General features: G+C 35.7%; 1 protein-coding gene across 2 annotated transcripts in view; it reads right to left on the reverse strand.

Annotated features, from left to right (window-relative positions):
• Positions 1-18,914, reverse strand: part of BCKDHB (branched chain keto acid dehydrogenase E1 subunit beta) — a 249,437-nt gene that overhangs the window by 143,667 nt on the left and 86,856 nt on the right. For both annotated transcript variants that reach the window (XM_038002194.2, XM_008006436.3), the window contains exons 7-8: positions 16,023-16,120; positions 13,829-13,939 (exon numbers count right to left, since the gene is read on the reverse strand). In XM_038002194.2, the coding sequence (XP_037858122.2) occupies positions 13,829-13,939; positions 16,023-16,120 (209 nt within the window). The remainder of the gene's footprint in view (positions 1-13,828; positions 13,940-16,022; positions 16,121-18,914) is intronic.

The following is an 18,914-nucleotide window of genomic DNA, read 5'->3' on the forward strand; positions in this document are numbered from 1 at the left end:
AAGAACAGAAAGTCAACACATTCAGATTTCTTATATTATACCTAAAATGTTAAACTAAGAACATAATGTACCTATAATCTTTTTTCATTATGAAATGAGGTAATGGATTTCTTTCTTTTCACTGCTATTCGTAACAGTGAAAGCAAACAGTTTAAACAAAATGAAAATCTTGAGTCAAACTCAAATAATTTAAGTATATAAGAGGATACCAAAAACACATCAAGCGGGATGTGAAATGGAACAATATAATTATATAATTTAATCTTGCTTTCTCCAGTTCCATGTGGAAGGAAAAAAAATAATGCTAAATGAAAGAAAATATGGTAGTGTGATTTACAAGGTGTATACAGGTCACATTTGCCCACCTGTAAAACACGAATGTTTATAATATAAAGGTGGGCAAATGTGAAAGAAAATTCCTGACATGTGATAAAATATGTTGCAAGTTGACACTTAGAAGCATTTGATCAGCAAAACTCTCAAGTGATAATTTTTATTATCCAGCAACCTGGGTTGAAGCCAGCGCTGTCCCTCACTGGCTGTAAGCTGCTCCACCTTCCCCAAAGCTCAGTTTTCTTCCCTATAAAATAATGACACTGATGTCTAATTAGAAGAACTGTTTAAATACAAAAGGAAACATGCATAACATAAGTAGTTTTAACTTTTTTAATTTACCATTTACCAGGAACTAAGTTCTATTATGTAAGATATATTGGTCGGGCGCAGTGGCTCACGCCTGTAATACCAGCACTTTGGGAGGCTGAGGTGGGCAGATTACGAGGTCAGGAGATCGAGACCATCCTGGCCAACATGGTGAAACCCCGTCTCTACTAAACTACAAAAAATTAGCCAGGCAAGGTGGTGCATGCCTGTGGTTCCAGTTACTTGGGAGGCTGAGGCAGGAGAATCACTTGAACCCGGGAGGCGGAGATTGCAGTGAGTCAAGATGGCGCCACTGCACTTCAGACTGGCGACAGAGCAAGACTCCGTCTCAAAAAAAAAAAAGTACACATATGTATACACACACAACATTAGGTCAGAACCCATAGTTATTATTTTAATCTTCTTTAAAATTTACCTAAAATGTAAATCATAATAAAAATAGACCCCATGGCATGACTGATAATAGTGTATTTTCTTCCTAGAGGATTTACCAGTTCCTTCTTTAATTTCTTTCACTGAAAAACTGAATGCCACATGTTATTTTTCAGATGGTTCAACAAATATTTACTGAGCATCTACTATATTCTAAACTCTTCAAGACGCTTGCGAATATAGCAATGAACAAAATATACAAAATTCCCTGCCCTCATGGGACTTAATGGAAGTGGCCAAGGGCCGTCAGGCAGGACAATCAATGTAGTAGCCACATCCCAATAGCATCCAACAGCCTAGAACTTGTTCCAATAAGTACAAAAACTAACTAGTTGTGATCATGACAAAGAAAATCCTACAGGAAGAATGACTTGGCAAGAGGGACCAACTTTCAAATTGTCAGCCATCCTGTTTTGGAAAAGAAAAACAAACTATTCTCATCTGAGAGGAGGGCACCGCCCTACCTGCTTTCTCTGCAAGGTCAAACCGTATCCAAAATAATTCCAAACTCAAAATGAGACCGTTTCTCCCTACTCCTAAGGAAAAGCATTTAAGTCTAAAAGATTTTTGAATCATTTCTTAAATAGGTTTTTTTTATATTAGAGGCTTATTATAAGCATGAAAGAAATACACACAATTTTTAACATATGACTTAAAATGACTATATTATACTCTACCATCAGAAATACAAACTACCCTCAACAATTAAACATGTAACAAGAATAATTTTAAACCCATATGTCCTTGTACTGTCAAGAAGACATATAATTTTACCTAGCAATAGTCTTTGATTATGTTTTTAACTACAGGTTTAAACAAAAAGGAGAGAGAAAATATTTCTAATTTGTTGTTTTCAATTCAAGAGATCATCAGTTATTCTGATATATAAGCTAAAACATTTAGGTTATATTATAATGATGCCCTAGAATAAAGCTACTGTCATACTATTTATTCAGAATTATAACATATGTTTAATTTACAATGGCAGAGCCAGGCCCCGCTGTGGAAACCTAGTGGTATTAACCATGAAACTTGGCCTAAGAGAGGCCTCTAGTGGTTATAGGTAGTTACTAGCTCCCCTTTCCATCCCAGCCCCTCAACTGTTTGAGAATGTTCTTGTTTTCATTAGCTCACTCTCTGTCCCACTCTGCTCCTCTCAAACAAACACAGCCTCAAGCAAAATAGCTAGTATTCAGTCACAGAATTATTCACTTAAGTCTGAGTAATCAATTTTTAAAATGTATATTTTAACTGGTAATACTTAAATATTAGAGATTCTCTAAAGACAAATTCTTCAACTTCTCCATAAAACCAATTTAAAGCTATTCAGTACAAAATACAGGCCCTAAATATTATCTTGATAGTGTTAGCAATCTTAATAAAAAATGAAATTTATAGTAGTCTAAATTAACCCCATGAAAATTTTTAAAAAATTTTAAAGCTAACAAATTAGAATTAAATTTCTAATTTAATCTATAGGTCTTCAGAACATGTTTTGCACCATTCCCAAATACTTAGTGATTAACACCCAGGTGCAAATGCAAAGAGTAAACAAACTTGGTCCTTCATCCAATTACTAAGGTTGAACTCTTTCCCCATTCCAGTTCTGCAATTTCCCTTTCCTTTTCTGCTGAAGACCTCTGCTCCCTGATCCTCTCCATTCCCACTAACCCTGCCAGCCTTAGTGTCTGTCTTGCTATTAGCCAGTTCCCCCAATGAAGTCTTCTGTAGCAAGAATGGAAATAACTGAGGTGAAAGGATGGGAAGAAAGAATGCTAAATCTAAGGACACTGAGCCTCCCCTCCCAACTACAGTCACTCCCTCATGCCACAGCTGAATTACTTCTAGCTCCTTTCCCCTAAGGCCTTGTCCTGCTCCTGTGATAGCCCACCCCTAAAGTATCTTGAGACTAGAGATGCCCAATATATACTCAAAGAACATCTATTCATTTCTATGAGTACATCTTCATCTTCTACTACATAACATATGTTTAAAAGAGAAAGGAAAGGGAAAGCAGGAGAAGGAGCTGGAGAGAAAAATGGAGGGAACAGAAATGAAGATCTTTTCTCTATCATTTCCTAATTTTGTTTAAAAAAAAAAACTTCCCAAGAACTTCAAAAAGGCAGGAGATTACTTTGGGCAGAGAGTTGGGGGTGAGGGGGGAAGACTGGGAGACAGTATCTTATAACAGGGTGTATTTGAACAGAGAAGAACCCTCATCTAAAACAGTGCACAGTGTCTGTGATGGCTATGAAATTCAGCAGGACAGACACAGTTTTAAAAGCTGCTACACAAACAGTAACTCCCATCTATTCAGAAAATGTAATTATCCATAAAACTCATTTCTTAGAAATTAAGCATAGCTGAAGTTTACTGTACAGTCAATTTCACTCTGCCTTTCAAAGTAGATAAATTGGTCCTATTCTAATAAGAATTCAAATAAATAATTTCTGTATGCCATTATGAAACATAGACAACCATTAAGAAAAATCAAATGCAAGGTCAAAGCAAAACTTAAAACTTTTAAATAAATATTTCAATTTAGAATAAACTAATGTATTTATTCATAGAATACTGTTCTAAAGTTACTTTTTAAACTTTTTTATGAGCACCACGAATAAGAAAAGCACCAAATTGAAAACATTTTAATATTACAACAGTTTTCATAGCATTGTTAAGCTTTCTCTTGCTAATATTTTTAACTTTTCAGCAAGTATTTATTGAGCATCAATCCTATGACAGTCATTGTTGCAGGTACTGGGAATTTTTGAACCAAAGACAAAAATCTCTGCTGTCATAGAACTTGGAAGAAAGATCAACAATGTAAATAACAAGAGTACATAGCATTTTAGCTCATGCTAATCACTACAGAGAGGAGGAAAGAAGGAAAAGGTGAAAGGAAGTCTTGATGGGATTCAGCATCAAATAAGCTGGTTAAGGAATGTTTAAAAGAGAAAGGGAAGGGAAAGCAGGAGAAAGAGCTGGAGAGAACAATGGAGGGAATAGAAATGAAGATCTTTTCTTTAACATTTCCTAATTTTGTTAAAAAAAAAAAAAAAAAACACTTCCCAAGAACTTCAAAAAGGTAGGAGATTGCTTTGGGCAGAGAGTGAGAGGGAGGGAAGGCCGGTATTTGAGTAGTGCTTAACAGAACGATGTTGTGGGAAGTGAGGGACCCTGAATGGAGGGACTGGCTGGAGCCACAGCAGAGGAACATAAATTGTGAAGATTTCATGGACATTTATCAGTTCACAAATAATATTTTATAATTTCTTACACCGATCTTTAATCTCTTAATCCTGTTATCTTCGTAAGCTGAGGATATACGTCACCTCAAGACCACTGTGATAACTGTATTAACTGTACAAATTGATTGTAAACCATGTGTGTTTGAACAATATGAAATCAGTGCGCCAGATAAAGAACACAATAATAGCAACTTTAAGGGAACAAAGGAAAACAACCATAAGGTCTGACCGCCTGTGGGGTTGGGCAAAAAGAGCCATATTTTTCTTCTTGAAGAGAGCCTATAAACGGGCAAGTAGGAGAGATATCACTAAATTCTTTTCCTAGCAAGGAATATTAATATCAATAACCTGGGAAAGGAATGCATTCCTTGGGGGGAAGTCTATAAACGGCCTCTCTGGGAGTGTCTGTTTTATGTGGTTGAGATAAGTACTGAGATTCACCCTGGTCTCCTGCAGTACCCTCAGGCTTATAAGGGTGGGGGAAAACTCCGCCCTGGTAAATTTGTGGTCAGACCGGTTCTCTGCTCTGGAACTCTGTTTTCTGTTGTTTAAGATGTTTATCAAGACAATATGTGCACCGCTGAACATAGACCCTTATCAGTAGTTCTGCTCTTGCCCTTTGCCTTGTGATCGTTGTTGGACCCTTATCAGTGGTTCTATTTTTTTCCCTTTGTCCTGTTCCCTCAGAAATATGTGATCTTTCTTAGACTCTTATTAGTAGTTCTGCTTTTTGCCTTTTGAAGCATGTGATCTTTGTACCTACTCCCTGTTTTATACCCCCTCCCTTTTTGAAACCCTTAATAAAAAACTTGCTGATTTGAGGCTCAGTTGGGCAACACAGTCCTACCAATACATGATGTCGCCCACAGCGGCCCAGCTGTAAAATTCCTCTCTTTGTACTCTTTCTCTTTATTTCTCAGCAGGCTGACACTTATGGAAAATATAAAGAACCTACGTTGAAATATTGGGGGTAGGTTCTCCTGACAGAGTAACAGAAAGAATGAAGGGAGTATCTGGGTAAAGAACATTTTCTAAAGGGTGGATGGGTGGTGGGATGTGGAATGCGATTAAATCGGGTAAATTCTTGTAGGCCACAGTAAGGAATTTGACTTCCTTCTCAATGGGAAATCACTGAGGCCTTTTGAGAGTAGAAGGAATATGATATGACTCAGATTAAAAGTATCAACTCTACCTATGGCAAGGAAATGTCAGAAGCGCAAGACAGTTGTTAGGCGGCTATGGCCAAAACCCAGGTGAGAAATGCTAGTGGTCTGGAGCAGGATTAAGCAGATTTTGGAGATATTATGTAGGCAAAGCCAGCAGGATATGCTTTGGAATTTAATCTGGGAGGCAGGACACACCAGAAAAAGATAAATTAAAAAGACTGTATGGTATAAAGGCAAAGTCTTATACATTTTAATGATCAGCATAATTTAATCTTCAGGTAGAGTTTAGACATGTCAGAATTATAAGTGTCAGTTTTTTCTTCTCTATAGATATGTAAAAATCACCTAGACCTTGTAAATGATTGTGCTTCAATACTTTTTTGCAGTGTTGTTATGTAGTTGATTCTAGGTTAAATGACAATGATGCTTGAGAATCTGAGTTTCTTTCAAAGCCTTTTGTTCGTTCTCCTGCCAAAATCAAGTTCTTATTTTTGAAGGCAGTTTCTCTGAATTCCTCCTTATTTAAGAAAAATCTTCCTTTCAAGCTTGACAGCACCTCAAAAGCTATTCGGCCTGGCCACTGCTTTGTTAACAGTGCAGCTCACTTTTTAACTCATTTTGAATGCGGTCTGCATGTCAGCAGGAAAGTCCATTAAAGCCCATAACCTTAACCACTGTTCTTACTCCTGGGAAGGCTTGGGAGAGAACAGCCCTACTTATGAGCTCCTGTTTCACATCAGCATGACAGCTGAGCTGAGATGCAGGGAGAAACTGAAGGAAGGGTGTGGACAGAGCTGCATGATAAAAGGAATCTCTTCCTGGCTAAGGACACCAAGGCTCTCCCTGAGTCCATAAAAGGGCTCACTATAATGTGAAGTAAAGGAAATGAATGAAACAGAAAATAGTGCTTCTTTTTATTTAAAAAAAAAACTTTTTGTTCAAGTTTAACATATATACAAAAACGGTGTGCCAAATGACTATTCTGCTCAATTTTCAAAACTTTAACCTGGATAATCAGCACTCAGAACAAGAAACTTACCAGCAACCCATAGCCCTTACATACTCTTCCAATTATTAACCACTCTCATGATAATCACTAGCCTGATTTCTAACACCATCAATTAGTTTTGTCTATTTTTTACCTTTATATACAAGAAATCATTCAGTATGTACTTACTGGTGTCTTTGTGTTTGTGAGATGAATACACATTATTCCATTACATTTTTAGTTCATTTATTCTCATCGCTGAACAATATTATATTTACTTATTATTGATCCATTCTCTAGTTGATAAGTACTTCAGCAGGTTACAGTGTGGGGCTACTAGAAATAATGTTCCTATGAACACTTCTGTATTCTTTTTTTTGTATATTTCTTCATATATACACATACAGGATTGGAATTGCTAGGTTATAGGGTTCAGGTAGATACTGCCAAACAATTTTCCAAAATGGTTGTACAAATTTATATTACCAACAATAGTCTATGAGAGTTGGATTGCTCCATATTCTTGCCAACACTTAGTGTACCTTTTCAAGACTTTCACTCATATTTCTATTGGATATTGGTCTTTCTTTTTGATTGTATAAGTACTTTATATTTCCAGATATGAGTTTCCTTGAGTTTCTCCAAATCTGTAGATTATCTATTTACTCTCTTATTGGAGCCCCTTGGATGAATAAATTTTCTTAATTGTAATGAAGCAAAATGTTATCAGCGTTTTTGTAATGTTAGCGTTTTATGAGTGCACAAGATCACATGAACATATTCACCTATGCTTTCTCACAAGAGCATTATTTTTTCTTTCATGATTAGATCTGCAACTCAGCTGTAATTGATGTTTGTGTGGTAAGAGTTAATACAATTATTTTTCACAGTACCCAAATGAATCAACATCCTCTATTGAAAAAACTACCTTTTCCTCTCAAAATTGCAAAGTCACCTTTGTCCTGAATCTGATAACCAGCAGGTCTGTTTCTGGACTCTTATTTTATTCCATTGGTCTATTTGTGTATTTTTATACCTATATAATGTTATAATTACTACAGCCCTAATAACACATCTCAACATTTGATAATGAAGTCTTCCAGTTTTGTTCTTCTTCAAGATTGCTCTGGCACTTCTTGGCCTTACAATCCACTAACATGCTATATGCTTCATTTTATGGGCCTTTAATTTTCCTGAATAATATTTTGTGATTTTCTGTATAAAGTTCTGACATACGTAAATTTTTCCCTAGGTTGTCCCAACATCAAGAGGAAAGCTGTCAAAATTTCACCAGGAATCATAATTTTTGCTGCAGGCATTTTGCAACTACTCTTTGCCAGAGTAAGATAATTACCTTCCATTTCTAGGTTGCTATGAAATTTTAATCATGAATAAATATTGAATTTTAATAAATACTTCTCTTGCATTATCAGGGTAATCAGGTTTTCTTTCCTGTTTTCTGTTAATATGAGGAATTGTATCAACTGCTTTGTGAATATTTATGAACATTATCTATGTGATCTACATTTATTTTAAAAGTTGTCTATAATTTTCCTTTCTTATACTGTCCTAAATAGGTTCAGTATTAAGATTATGCAGGCCTTATAAAAAGAATTGGAAAGTTTTCTCTTTGATTCAGTCTCCGTAAGGGTTTGCACAAGGACTATATTTTAAAGAATTCACAAATAAAGCCATTTGGGCCTGGGGTTTTCTCTGTATGAGAGTTAATAACATTACATTTAATTTTTTAACAGATCATGACTCTTCAGATTTTCTAATTCCTCTTGTATCAATGTTGAATGACTTACATTTTTCCAGGAAATTGTCAACTTTACTCAAAACTTATTTGTAAAATTATTCATAACATCCTCTTTATCTTACCACTGTCTGTGAGCTCCTCATCATACAAACAAACACTTGTCACTTGTTTCTACCCTATTTTTCCCATTAGTTAAAAGTTTATCAATTACATTAATCTCTTCAAAGGTCTAAATTTTACACCAGGCGCAGTAGCTCACACCTGTAATCCGAAGATCTAAATTTTACTTTATTAAATTTCTCTACAGACTCAATTTCAGTAATTTCTGCTCTTGATTACTTCATTTCTTCTACTTTTTCTAGGTTTGATTTTCTTTCTGGAGATGGAAATTCAGATCATTAATTTTTTTAATTCTTATTCCTATTTCCTAAATTTATAATATTTACAGGTATAAAGTCTCCTCTGAGCACGGCTTAAGCCGGTTCTTGAAACTTTTGATATATTGTATCTTAATCATTCAGTTCAGTCTCCTCTCTAATTTTTGAGTTTCTTCTGTAATCCATGGTTATTTAGAAGCAAGGTATTTAATTCATGGAAAGTTGAGGCTTTTCTAGTTGTCCTTTTCCTTCGCTTGATTTCTAACTGAATTCCACTATTGTTAGAGAACATAATTTCAATGATTCCAAGTTTTTGGACTTTTTTAAGGTTATTATTTATGCCCCAGCATCTGGCCAATTTTGACAAACGCTACATATTCTATTGATAGTTTGGTGCACAATTAGGACAACTTTACAAATTGTTTTGTTCAGATCTTCTATACACTTAACAAGATTTTGTCTGTTTGATTAAGATTTAAGAGGGATGTCTTAAAGTCTCCTGCTGTAACTGTGAACATGTTCATACCTCTTCCGTTTTCTTTGTTTGGTCTATTGCTTTATTTATTTTCAAACTATGTTATTAAGGATGAAACAGACTTAGGATTATTATATTTTCATGGTGGACTGGTCCCTTTGGCATTATGAAATGTTCTTCTTCATTTCTAGTAGTCCTTTTTGCCTTAATGCTTTATTTGAAATTGGTATATCTACACCAACTTTCTTTTTCCATCCTTTCATATTCAACATTTTGATGTCCTTATATTTAAAGTATGCCTTTTTTAAGCTACATGTGGTGGTGGTAGTTGTTTTTCATGAAGTCTGAGGATCTTTAGACTTTTACTAGGTTTATTTAATCTTTTTGTATTTAATTACTTCTATATTTGGGTTTATATCATCTTATCATCTGTTATCTATTGACCCATCCATTTTTTATACTTATTTCTTTATTTTGGATTAACCAAATATTTTTATTAATTTATAGTTCTCTTATTAACTTGCTAGCTCTGCATTCTTTCGCTGTTATTTCAGTTGTTACACTGGAGATTAACACTTGTATCCTTCATTAAAACCTAATTAGAACATTACACTTCATACTAATCCTAGAACAACAGAATATTTTAACTCCATGTAAGACCCCCTGGCTTTTGTGTTTTTATTGTCTTACATTTCAATTCCATATATTTAACTTAAACTTCACTAAACTTAAACTTTCACAGAAAATTATCAGTACTGTTTTGGACAATCATCCTGAGCTACAGTGTATGCTGTCCTCCATACTTTCTTTTAGGATCATTTTCCTTCGGCCAAAGGGAGCTCCCTGCAGTACCTTCTTTTAGTGAGAGCCTGCTAGTGACAAATTCTCTCAATTTCTGTTTGCCTAAACTATTTTTTTTTCATCTTAATTTTAAAAAGATATTTTCACTAAGTATAGAATTGTGGGCTAGCATAGTCAGCAATTTAAGATGTCATGCCATTGTGCATACAGGTGTGGTTTTCTTTGAATATAATCTTCTTAAACGTTAACAAAGCCTGTGTCATGATGTTCTGAAACTTTCATGAGAAATTTTTTTTTTAGATATTGTTGCTGATTTTCTCTCTTTTCTTTTCCTGGAATTCAAATTGTATATAAGACATCTTTTGACCAGATCCCAAATGTGCTTTATCCTCTTTTCTGACTTGTGCTTCAATGTGGACATTTTCTATTAACTAGCCTTCCAGTTCATTATTGCTATCATCTACTGAGTCCAATATGTTATAAGCCTATTCTTTGAGTTCTTATTGTCAGACACATATTTTTTTGATGGCTCCACAAAGTTTACTTGATCCATATACATAGATGTACACACACACACACGCAATTCTCTAGGTAATTCTCTACCCTCTTACCTCTTTTGTTCCTTATTTTCTCTGTGTTCCTAAGCATAACAATCAAGATGTCCTTGTCTGCTAACTCCAATATCTGAATCAGCTGTGTTTCTGCTTTTTATTATGTTTCCTCTTTGTTATTGATCAAATACTCCTGTCTCTTCATCCACTTAATAGTTTTTTATTGAATGCTGGTTTATAGAAGTTCCAGATAATGAGAGGATTGACTCCTTGCTCTGCTGGGCAGATAGAGTAAAAGTACATAATTCAATAAAAAACTCAAAGGGGTAGAGGCTGTGTTGTGGGTTTGAGATGACCTGGTCTACATCTGGTTTGCCTCTAATTGTAAGACCTAACTCTCCACGGCTTTCAGTTGAGAGTATGATTGGTCTTTGTCACTTCATTATCAAGTGATAGCTTCACTTTCCAGATATTTTCTACTTACCTTTCACCATTCACACCTTTAGAATTTGGCAAATATTTTGAGAGAAAGTTAAAGTATGTGTCTAAATCCCCTCAAAATTTCAATTTTGTCACTACAGCACCACAAAATGAGTTCTATACACCTTGATTCTACACACCTGGTTGAGACCAAATAGCAAGTGTAGCCAACTAAAAAGCAGTTATAGGTCATCAGTTTCAATATGCCACTCATTTCAGGGCTTTGAACTCACACAGCTGATTCTCTTAAGCCAATCCACTTACACACACACACACACACACACACACCCATGGCACAGGGTAGGTATCTGTCTCTCAAGCACCTCTAAACTCAAGAATTTTCTACTGTGCTTTTCAGAAGTCTCCAGCTTAGCTTTTTAATATCAGGTTCAGCATTGAGTGGAAAAACTAGCTGTGGTTTCTAGGCCCATTTAAGTCTCCAATTTTGTAACTCCCTTGGGCAACAATCAAAGACTCTGCTCCTTTCTCTATCCCTGAGTAACTATTTATGTTGCTTTATAACTTCCAAACCATGCATCAAGGATTAAGCAAGAAGTATGAATTCCTCAAGTGTCCCAGAGTCATTTTAGTGTGTAGAGTATGTTAATGTATGTGTTCAACAAATCATTTTTGCTTTTAATATGCTTTCTTTTCTCGATTAGGCATTCCAAAAGATATATATTGGGGTTTAGCTGACACATAATGAATAAAACTGAAGGATCTAATGAGTCATAAGACAAAAACAACTGATAAAACACAGCTAATTAAAAGAGATTATAACACAAATTTTGGTTACTATAGAATTTATCAAGAAGAATTTAAAAAGCTTCACTCTGGGGTAAAAAAAAAAACCCTCATTTCCAATATAAATATTTGGTTATAGGGCCCTCTTCTTTAAAATCATCTCTAAATCCTAGGAGGAAAAAGCTAAGTACCAAAATTTTACCTCTTTTGATACATCAAAAGAAAACAGGAGAGGTACCATCATCGGCAATGAAGAAAGTCTCCAATAGACCCAAAGCAATCAAGAAGCTGGCTTTCACTGTCACAACTGGATGAAAGCATCCCAAAACAAAACAAAATAATGATGCTAATAAGTCAGAGGTCTGATGCATCACTTTCTCATTCAGTAGAGATTGCTTATCTCCTCTTTCATCTTTCCCAGTAGGATAGAGCCCTAAGGAAAATGGATCTGCATTCTAGGATAAGACAAAGATGCAACCAGTAGATTTAATACAGTGATGCAAAAGCAAACTGATATCGATGTAAATATAAACAACTTCACCCTTCTTTCTTCCCCTCCTCTCTTTGCTTCCACAGTTGCCAAAATGAAGTATTAGTATACTTGTGCTTTACCATAAGCTGCTACAAAAATGCTTTTTGAATGTTAAGGTTATATATATATATGTAAATAAAGTTCTAAAAGTGCTTGCTCTGACCATATGTAAATGCCCCCCACACTGCACCATGACAAAACATCATATCCCCATGTAAAACCACCATCTACACTAAAAATACAAACCCCAGGATAAGTAGTGGATACATGTTGTAAACAAGAAGCCAACTCTAGTTTAACTATAATTTGGAACATTTGGCTATTTGAAAGAAAACCTGGTATCTGACTTGATTTGAAAATGCCTGCAAAAAGCATTAAATTATTTTCATGAAGCTATGAATAACTCAGTCTGAAATATTGCTCTTAATTACAGCAACTACAAATAGAATGGCTCAGGATATTGTTGAAACCATTTGTAAGCATGTCAAGTGTTTAGATGGTGTCAAGTGAGTCTTCGGAACTTTGTTACTATAACAAATCTTACATCTTCTACTAAATTATAAAACATCTTCACCTAAAAACATCCCAGGCTACACTTTTACAGCAGTAGTATCTGCATGCTATTTTCATGTAACTAACCCAAGAAATAGCCTGTAAAAGCTATGAGAATGCCAAAGCTCTTAAAAGTGGTAAATATAAAATGCCCTATGTCTTAAGACTATAGCAGTAAATCAAGAAAAAATAATACATGTCATTGTTTCCCACAATTTTACATGTAATTGTACATGTATCTATTAATCGTACATATATCTATTGTACTTATCTATTGACTAGGTGCATATAATTTACAATACATGTAGCTAGTCTTAATTGATAAGACTATTACAAAAAGAGTGCTTAACCTTCTTTGTATCAATATGAAAATAGATGCTTCTTAAATTATCTTGATATTGGTGTGAAAGACACTGGATATAAAGAGGTAAATGAGAACTAAACTATACTCTTAAGAGGGAACTGGCTATGTAAATCCTAATAGTAAAAAGAAGACCAATGTAATCAGGCCAAAGGTCATGAGACTACTGAGATAGAAACTGTACATTAGAGCAGCCAGAATCTCCACACAACCCTTAGACTGTAACCGACAGTATTAAGACTATATACAGAGTTATTTTTTTTTTTAAAAAAATCCATCCCCATTACTTTTGGAGAGAAGATAAATGAAAATTCAGCCAAATCACTTAACTTACCTGACTAAATTAAACCTAGCTAATTGAACCATAACTAATAAGAAGTCAAAAACACAGGTGCCTTCGGCATCCTTGATATCCTCCATGACTCACACAACTTAACCCAAGGTGACTGCATAAAGGACCCCGTTTTGTAGTATTTTAAACAGAGAAAACTACAGGAGGAAAAATAAATTCTATAGTGATTTGTTTCCTTGAGCATGAAGCTGTTTATACAACTTTCTTTCATGCTGCAAATTTAAAACTTTTAAATCAATTGAAAATGCTCACATAGCTCACAATTTCAAAAGAATTATTTGCAAATATACAACATATTTGGCCAAAGGTTTCAGGGAAATGACATTCTATCACCATTATATTCATACCTTACAAACTGTGTCCACATCCCAAGGTATTATAGTCCTCAGATCAATGACTTCACAAGATACTCCAAGCTTTTCTTTTGCAATGGAAGCTACCTCCCGGATCACATGAACCTGAAACAAAGAGAAAAATATGCAGAGAATGACTACAAAGGTTCCAGCCTCAAAAACTAGTTGAATGCTGACATCACTATTAGAGATAGTATTTAAAGTCTCAGGAATTGACCTGCATGGAGAATTCATAAATTTGTTTTAAATATATTGAATCCCACATTCTGCAAAAATAGTAAGTATAGATATCTAGAAAACAGAAAGAGGTGCTTAGAGAGAGAAGTCAGTACCACAGACACTGATTACAAAGATGGCACACAGAAGGTAAATGAAGTCACACGAATAGGTAGAAAGCATGTAGAGGGAGAAGTAAAGGGCAAAAATCACCAACATTTAAGGAAAAAATGGCCCAAGAGGAAAGGAAGGAAGAAAGAGAAGGAAGGAGGGAGGGAGGGAGGGAAAAAGAGAGGGAAGGAAAGAAAAAAAGGAGATAAAAAGAACAGTTAAAGAGCTAGAAAGAAAACCAGGAGACAGTGTGCTGCAGAAGCTTAAGAGGAAGATTTCACAGGGATAGCAGCCAGTATCACATAACATAGCAGGAATAAGAGCTGAATTTAAACAACTAGAAGATCAGTAATGTTGACAAAAACAGTAAATTAGTGGGAATAGAACTCACAGGTACAAGAATATAGCGAAGTTAAGAAATTAAATATAGACAATAGAAAACAGTTGTTCAAGTTCAGTGTTAAAAGGAGGGAGGTGCAATGGGATTTAAGGGGAAAGGAATTATTTACATAGTGAAGAGAGACATACTTTTTATATAAGAGCAACAAGAAATGGAAAACTGAAAATGCAGGAGAGAGAGGGACTAGCTAATAGACTACAGTCTTGGAGAAGGTAAAATGGAACACAGTCTGAAACCGATTTGCAGAGGTTGTTATGTAAACCAGACACCTCTTCTTCAAAGACAAAGGGAAGGAGGAAAGAATCTGAAGCAAAAGGAAGAGCAAGCTATGTGAGTTAATACCTAATACACCCTAACTTCCCCATGAAAAAGATAAGTAAGGTCATGAGCTGACAGTTACAGAGATGTGGATTAAAAAGTGGACAGAAGGACAGCAAAGATGTTTGCCACATCCACCAAGGACACTGCCAATGGGATACAACTCACCAAGCAGCAGAGTTACCCCACTGAAGGTGAGAAACCATGAGGACTGTAGCTCTCCATGCCAAAAATCAAAAGGAGAGGAGAGTAGGAGCTTGTGATATTGAAAACCATTTTTGTTACCTTATTTATATTGTGTTGCCCCAAATTTCCTAAAATAAGGATTTCCTTTATGCAGAAAAATAAAAACTGACCATATCTTTAAAAGAAGGAGAGAGAAGAAAAGTGGAAGAGATAGGAGTTCATGGCCAGAGAAAAAGTTGGGAGGTAGAGCAAAGTGACAACAAGCCTGGGGGAAAATGAAGTGGATCAGTAGAGAGGGTCACTGGAAAAAAAAGAAAGGTACGGAATTTTGAGTCTGGACCAGTGGATGGGTACATGTGGCCAGCAAAGTAATCATGAGAGATGGCAGGAAATGTAATGAAAAAGATTATAGCCATTTGCAGCAAAAGTAATGTGGGTATACACGTATTTCAAAAGAAATGTGTTTTTAATTAATACATTGTTGTAATATATTTATGGCCACCATATGTGTATACATTTTAATATATGCAGACATCTCACCTTCACTCAGAAATCAGTACCACAGACTTTCAGTTATAAGATGAGGAAGTTCTCAGGATCTAATATATAGCACAGTGACTAACGCAAACAATAGATCTGAAGTGTCCTCACCCCCACCCCCACACACAAAATAGTAACTATGTGTGGTGATGGATCCATTAATTAATTTGATTATGGTAATCATTTCACAAGGTATGCATATATCAAATCATCACATATATACCTTGAATATATATAATTTCATTTGTCAATTACACATCAATAAAGTTGAGAGAAAAAAGAAATTAGCATCAGTAGCACCAGATTTAATCTGAGATATAAAGAAAACACTGTTTCCAATTTTTCATGTATCAGGATTTAAAATGAGAGCTTCCAAGCACAACACAGGTTTTAACAGTTGGGATCAACGCTGCTCACCTGAGTGCCCCAGGCAACAAGAGTAACATCACTCCCTTCCTGTATGACTTCGGCCTGGGACAATGGGATGTTGTATGGTTCTATAGGAACTTGTTCCGCTAAATACAGAACAGGAAAAAAAAAAAAAAAAGTTATTTTTTTGGAGGTGACATTTGTGCATAAAATAATTTATGCAGCTCATTGTAGCAAAGCTTTATTTATTGTTTCTAAATTCTATATTACTTAAAACAGAAACAGCATTTATGATATGGTTCTATGACATTACTGCACAGATGAATAAATGCAATATAAATGTATAAAATACAGCAGCTATCTTGGAACAAAAAAATAAACTTTAGAAACTAAAAAAATCTTAATAAAGAAGGAACTTTAGTCAGTAAGAATGTATCAATATTGGTTTATTAACTATAATAATTGTATCCTACATGTATGTAAGATGTTAATAATAGGGCAAACAGGGTGTGTGGTATCTAAGAACTCTGTACTATGTTCATACTTTTTCTGTAAATCTAAAATTGTTCTTAAAAATTGTTATTACCTGTGATAAAACTTTATTAAATTGAATTAAGTTCTCAGATCAATTTTCTAAAAAGTAGCAAATTTATGGGGGTTTGGGGAAAAAATAATAGGGTCAAATTTTAAAGTAGATTGTACTTTTCCACCTTACATCTATGAACACTTCATCAATCACAGCCGCTGACAACACCTTAATTTTCAAAACTGAATACTGTAGACCTCAAAAAGATAAACTAAATCAGCTCTACCAAGCCAAAAGGAAGCCACTGGTATCTGAGAGAAAACCGTTTTATGACTTCCCTGCCCAACCAAGTACATGTAATATAGAGACGACTGAATCTGGGAGAAAATTATAAATGGAATTTCAAAATAAAATTGAGTATGAAGTTGATGAAACTGCACAGTTACGCTGAGAAGGTTTCTTTAGTTTTTTGTTTTGTTTTTGTTTGTTTGTCTGAGACAGGATCTCACTCTGTCACCCAGACTGGAGTGTGGTGGCGTGATCAGCAACCTCTGCCTCCCAGGCTCAAGTGATTCTCCGGCCTCAGCCTCCCAAGTAGCTGGGATTACAGGTGCACACCACTACCCCCAGGCTAAGTTTTGTATTTTTAGTAGAGATGGGGTTTCACTGTGTTGGCCAGGCTGGTCTTGAACTCCTGACCTCAAATGATCCACCCACCTCGGCCTCCCAAAGTGCTGGGATTACAGGCGTGAGTCACCGCACCCGGGCTTTTTTTTTTTTTTTTTTTTTGAGACAGAGTCTCACTCTGTCGCCCAGGCTGGAGTGGAGTGGCGCAATCTTAGCTCACTGCAACCTCTGCCTCCTGGGTTCAAGTGATTCTCAGACTCCCAAGTAGCTGGGATTACAGGCATGCACCACCACACTCTGCTAATGTTTGTATTTTTAGTAGAGACAGGGTTTCACCATGTTGGCTAGGCTGATCTCGAACTCCTGACCTCAGGTGATCCACCCCCGAGGCTCCCAAAATGCTGGGATTACAGGTGTGAGCCACCGCGCCTAGCCATTCTTGAGTTCTTACGTGAAAATACTACCAGTGGAAATACTGGAAAAAACTGTTGTTCCCTTTTGTTCATTTTCCCCATGGACTTTTTTATTATGTATATATATTCAAAAAGGACAGAAGAGTAAAATTAAAGTAAAAGCCTCCCCCTGGAAGGCTCCCAGTTAGCCCTTCCAACTCCACCATCCAGAGGTAACCAATGCTAACAATTTCCCAGGTGTCTGCTGTAGACAGCTCTCCTTCTTTCTGGCATCCAAGATTCTGAATCCTCTTCCTACATTTGGCAAATCCTCTACCTTAGGAGGCAGGGCCCTTTGTCCACTACAGAAGTGAGTTCCACATGCCTCCCCGCTAAGGTTCCTCTGCAGCCAGGGCACAAAACATGGGCTCTGGCAACCCAACGCGTCCACAGCAGACTCTGCATTGGACGCTGATGACACAGAAGAGCAGTAACTGTCTAGAATCCATTCTGGAATACTGGTAACAGTGGAGGCAAATCCAGCATCTAGGCTTAGTGGTATCACGGATTCAGACTGACAGTTGCCAGGGCCTCTTTGCAGAACCAGTTATTTGGGGTGTTGCTTCTAAATATATGGCCTCTAAACCTGATTCTTGGGGATTCCAGAAATCTGCGAGTTATTTATTTAACCTTCAATAAATTTCTTCTGCTTATACTGGAGAGTTGATTTCATTTGCTTGAAAGCTAAGAACTGATTCCATATCTACTCAGATATTTACCATAGGCTAGTGTACACATACATAATCTTTTTTCTTTTCACAAATAGAATCACATCATATATACTGTTCAGAACTCTTCTACAATCTGCATTTTTTTCACTCATCAGTGTATCTTGACCATACTTCCACGTCAAAGTAGTTTTTAAAATCATGTTTATAAGTAAAAACTATTAAATGTAATGGTGCTTTATGGGTGATACAGCGATGAATTTTATTCCTTGTTTTTTTATAGATTTCCAATCCAATGACATTTATATAACCAGTGTCAGAAAGAGGTTAATATCATTTAAATGATTAATATATGTAAATAAAAAAGAAAACAGTAAAATCTATAAAATTACATTTTTTAGATAAATCCCGAAACAAACAATAATTAAGCTAACAAACCTGGAACATAAAGCAGTGTTAGAAAACTTATAAGCATTAAAGCACTTCTTTAAAAGTTTTTGTGTAGCTCTCAAACTATGTTGAGTCAGACACTTCTACTGTCTAATTGAGGGGTGGGCTAACTATAGCTGCAAGCTGATTTTTTTGGAAACAGCATTTCATTGGCTCACAACCATGCCATTGATTTACACAGTGTCTACAGCTGTTTCTACCCTACAACAGCAGAGCT

Source organism: Chlorocebus sabaeus, chromosome 13 (genome assembly GCF_047675955.1).
Source record: "Chlorocebus sabaeus isolate Y175 chromosome 13, mChlSab1.0.hap1, whole genome shotgun sequence".
NCBI classification, from domain to species: Eukaryota; Metazoa; Chordata; class Mammalia; order Primates; family Cercopithecidae; genus Chlorocebus; species Chlorocebus sabaeus.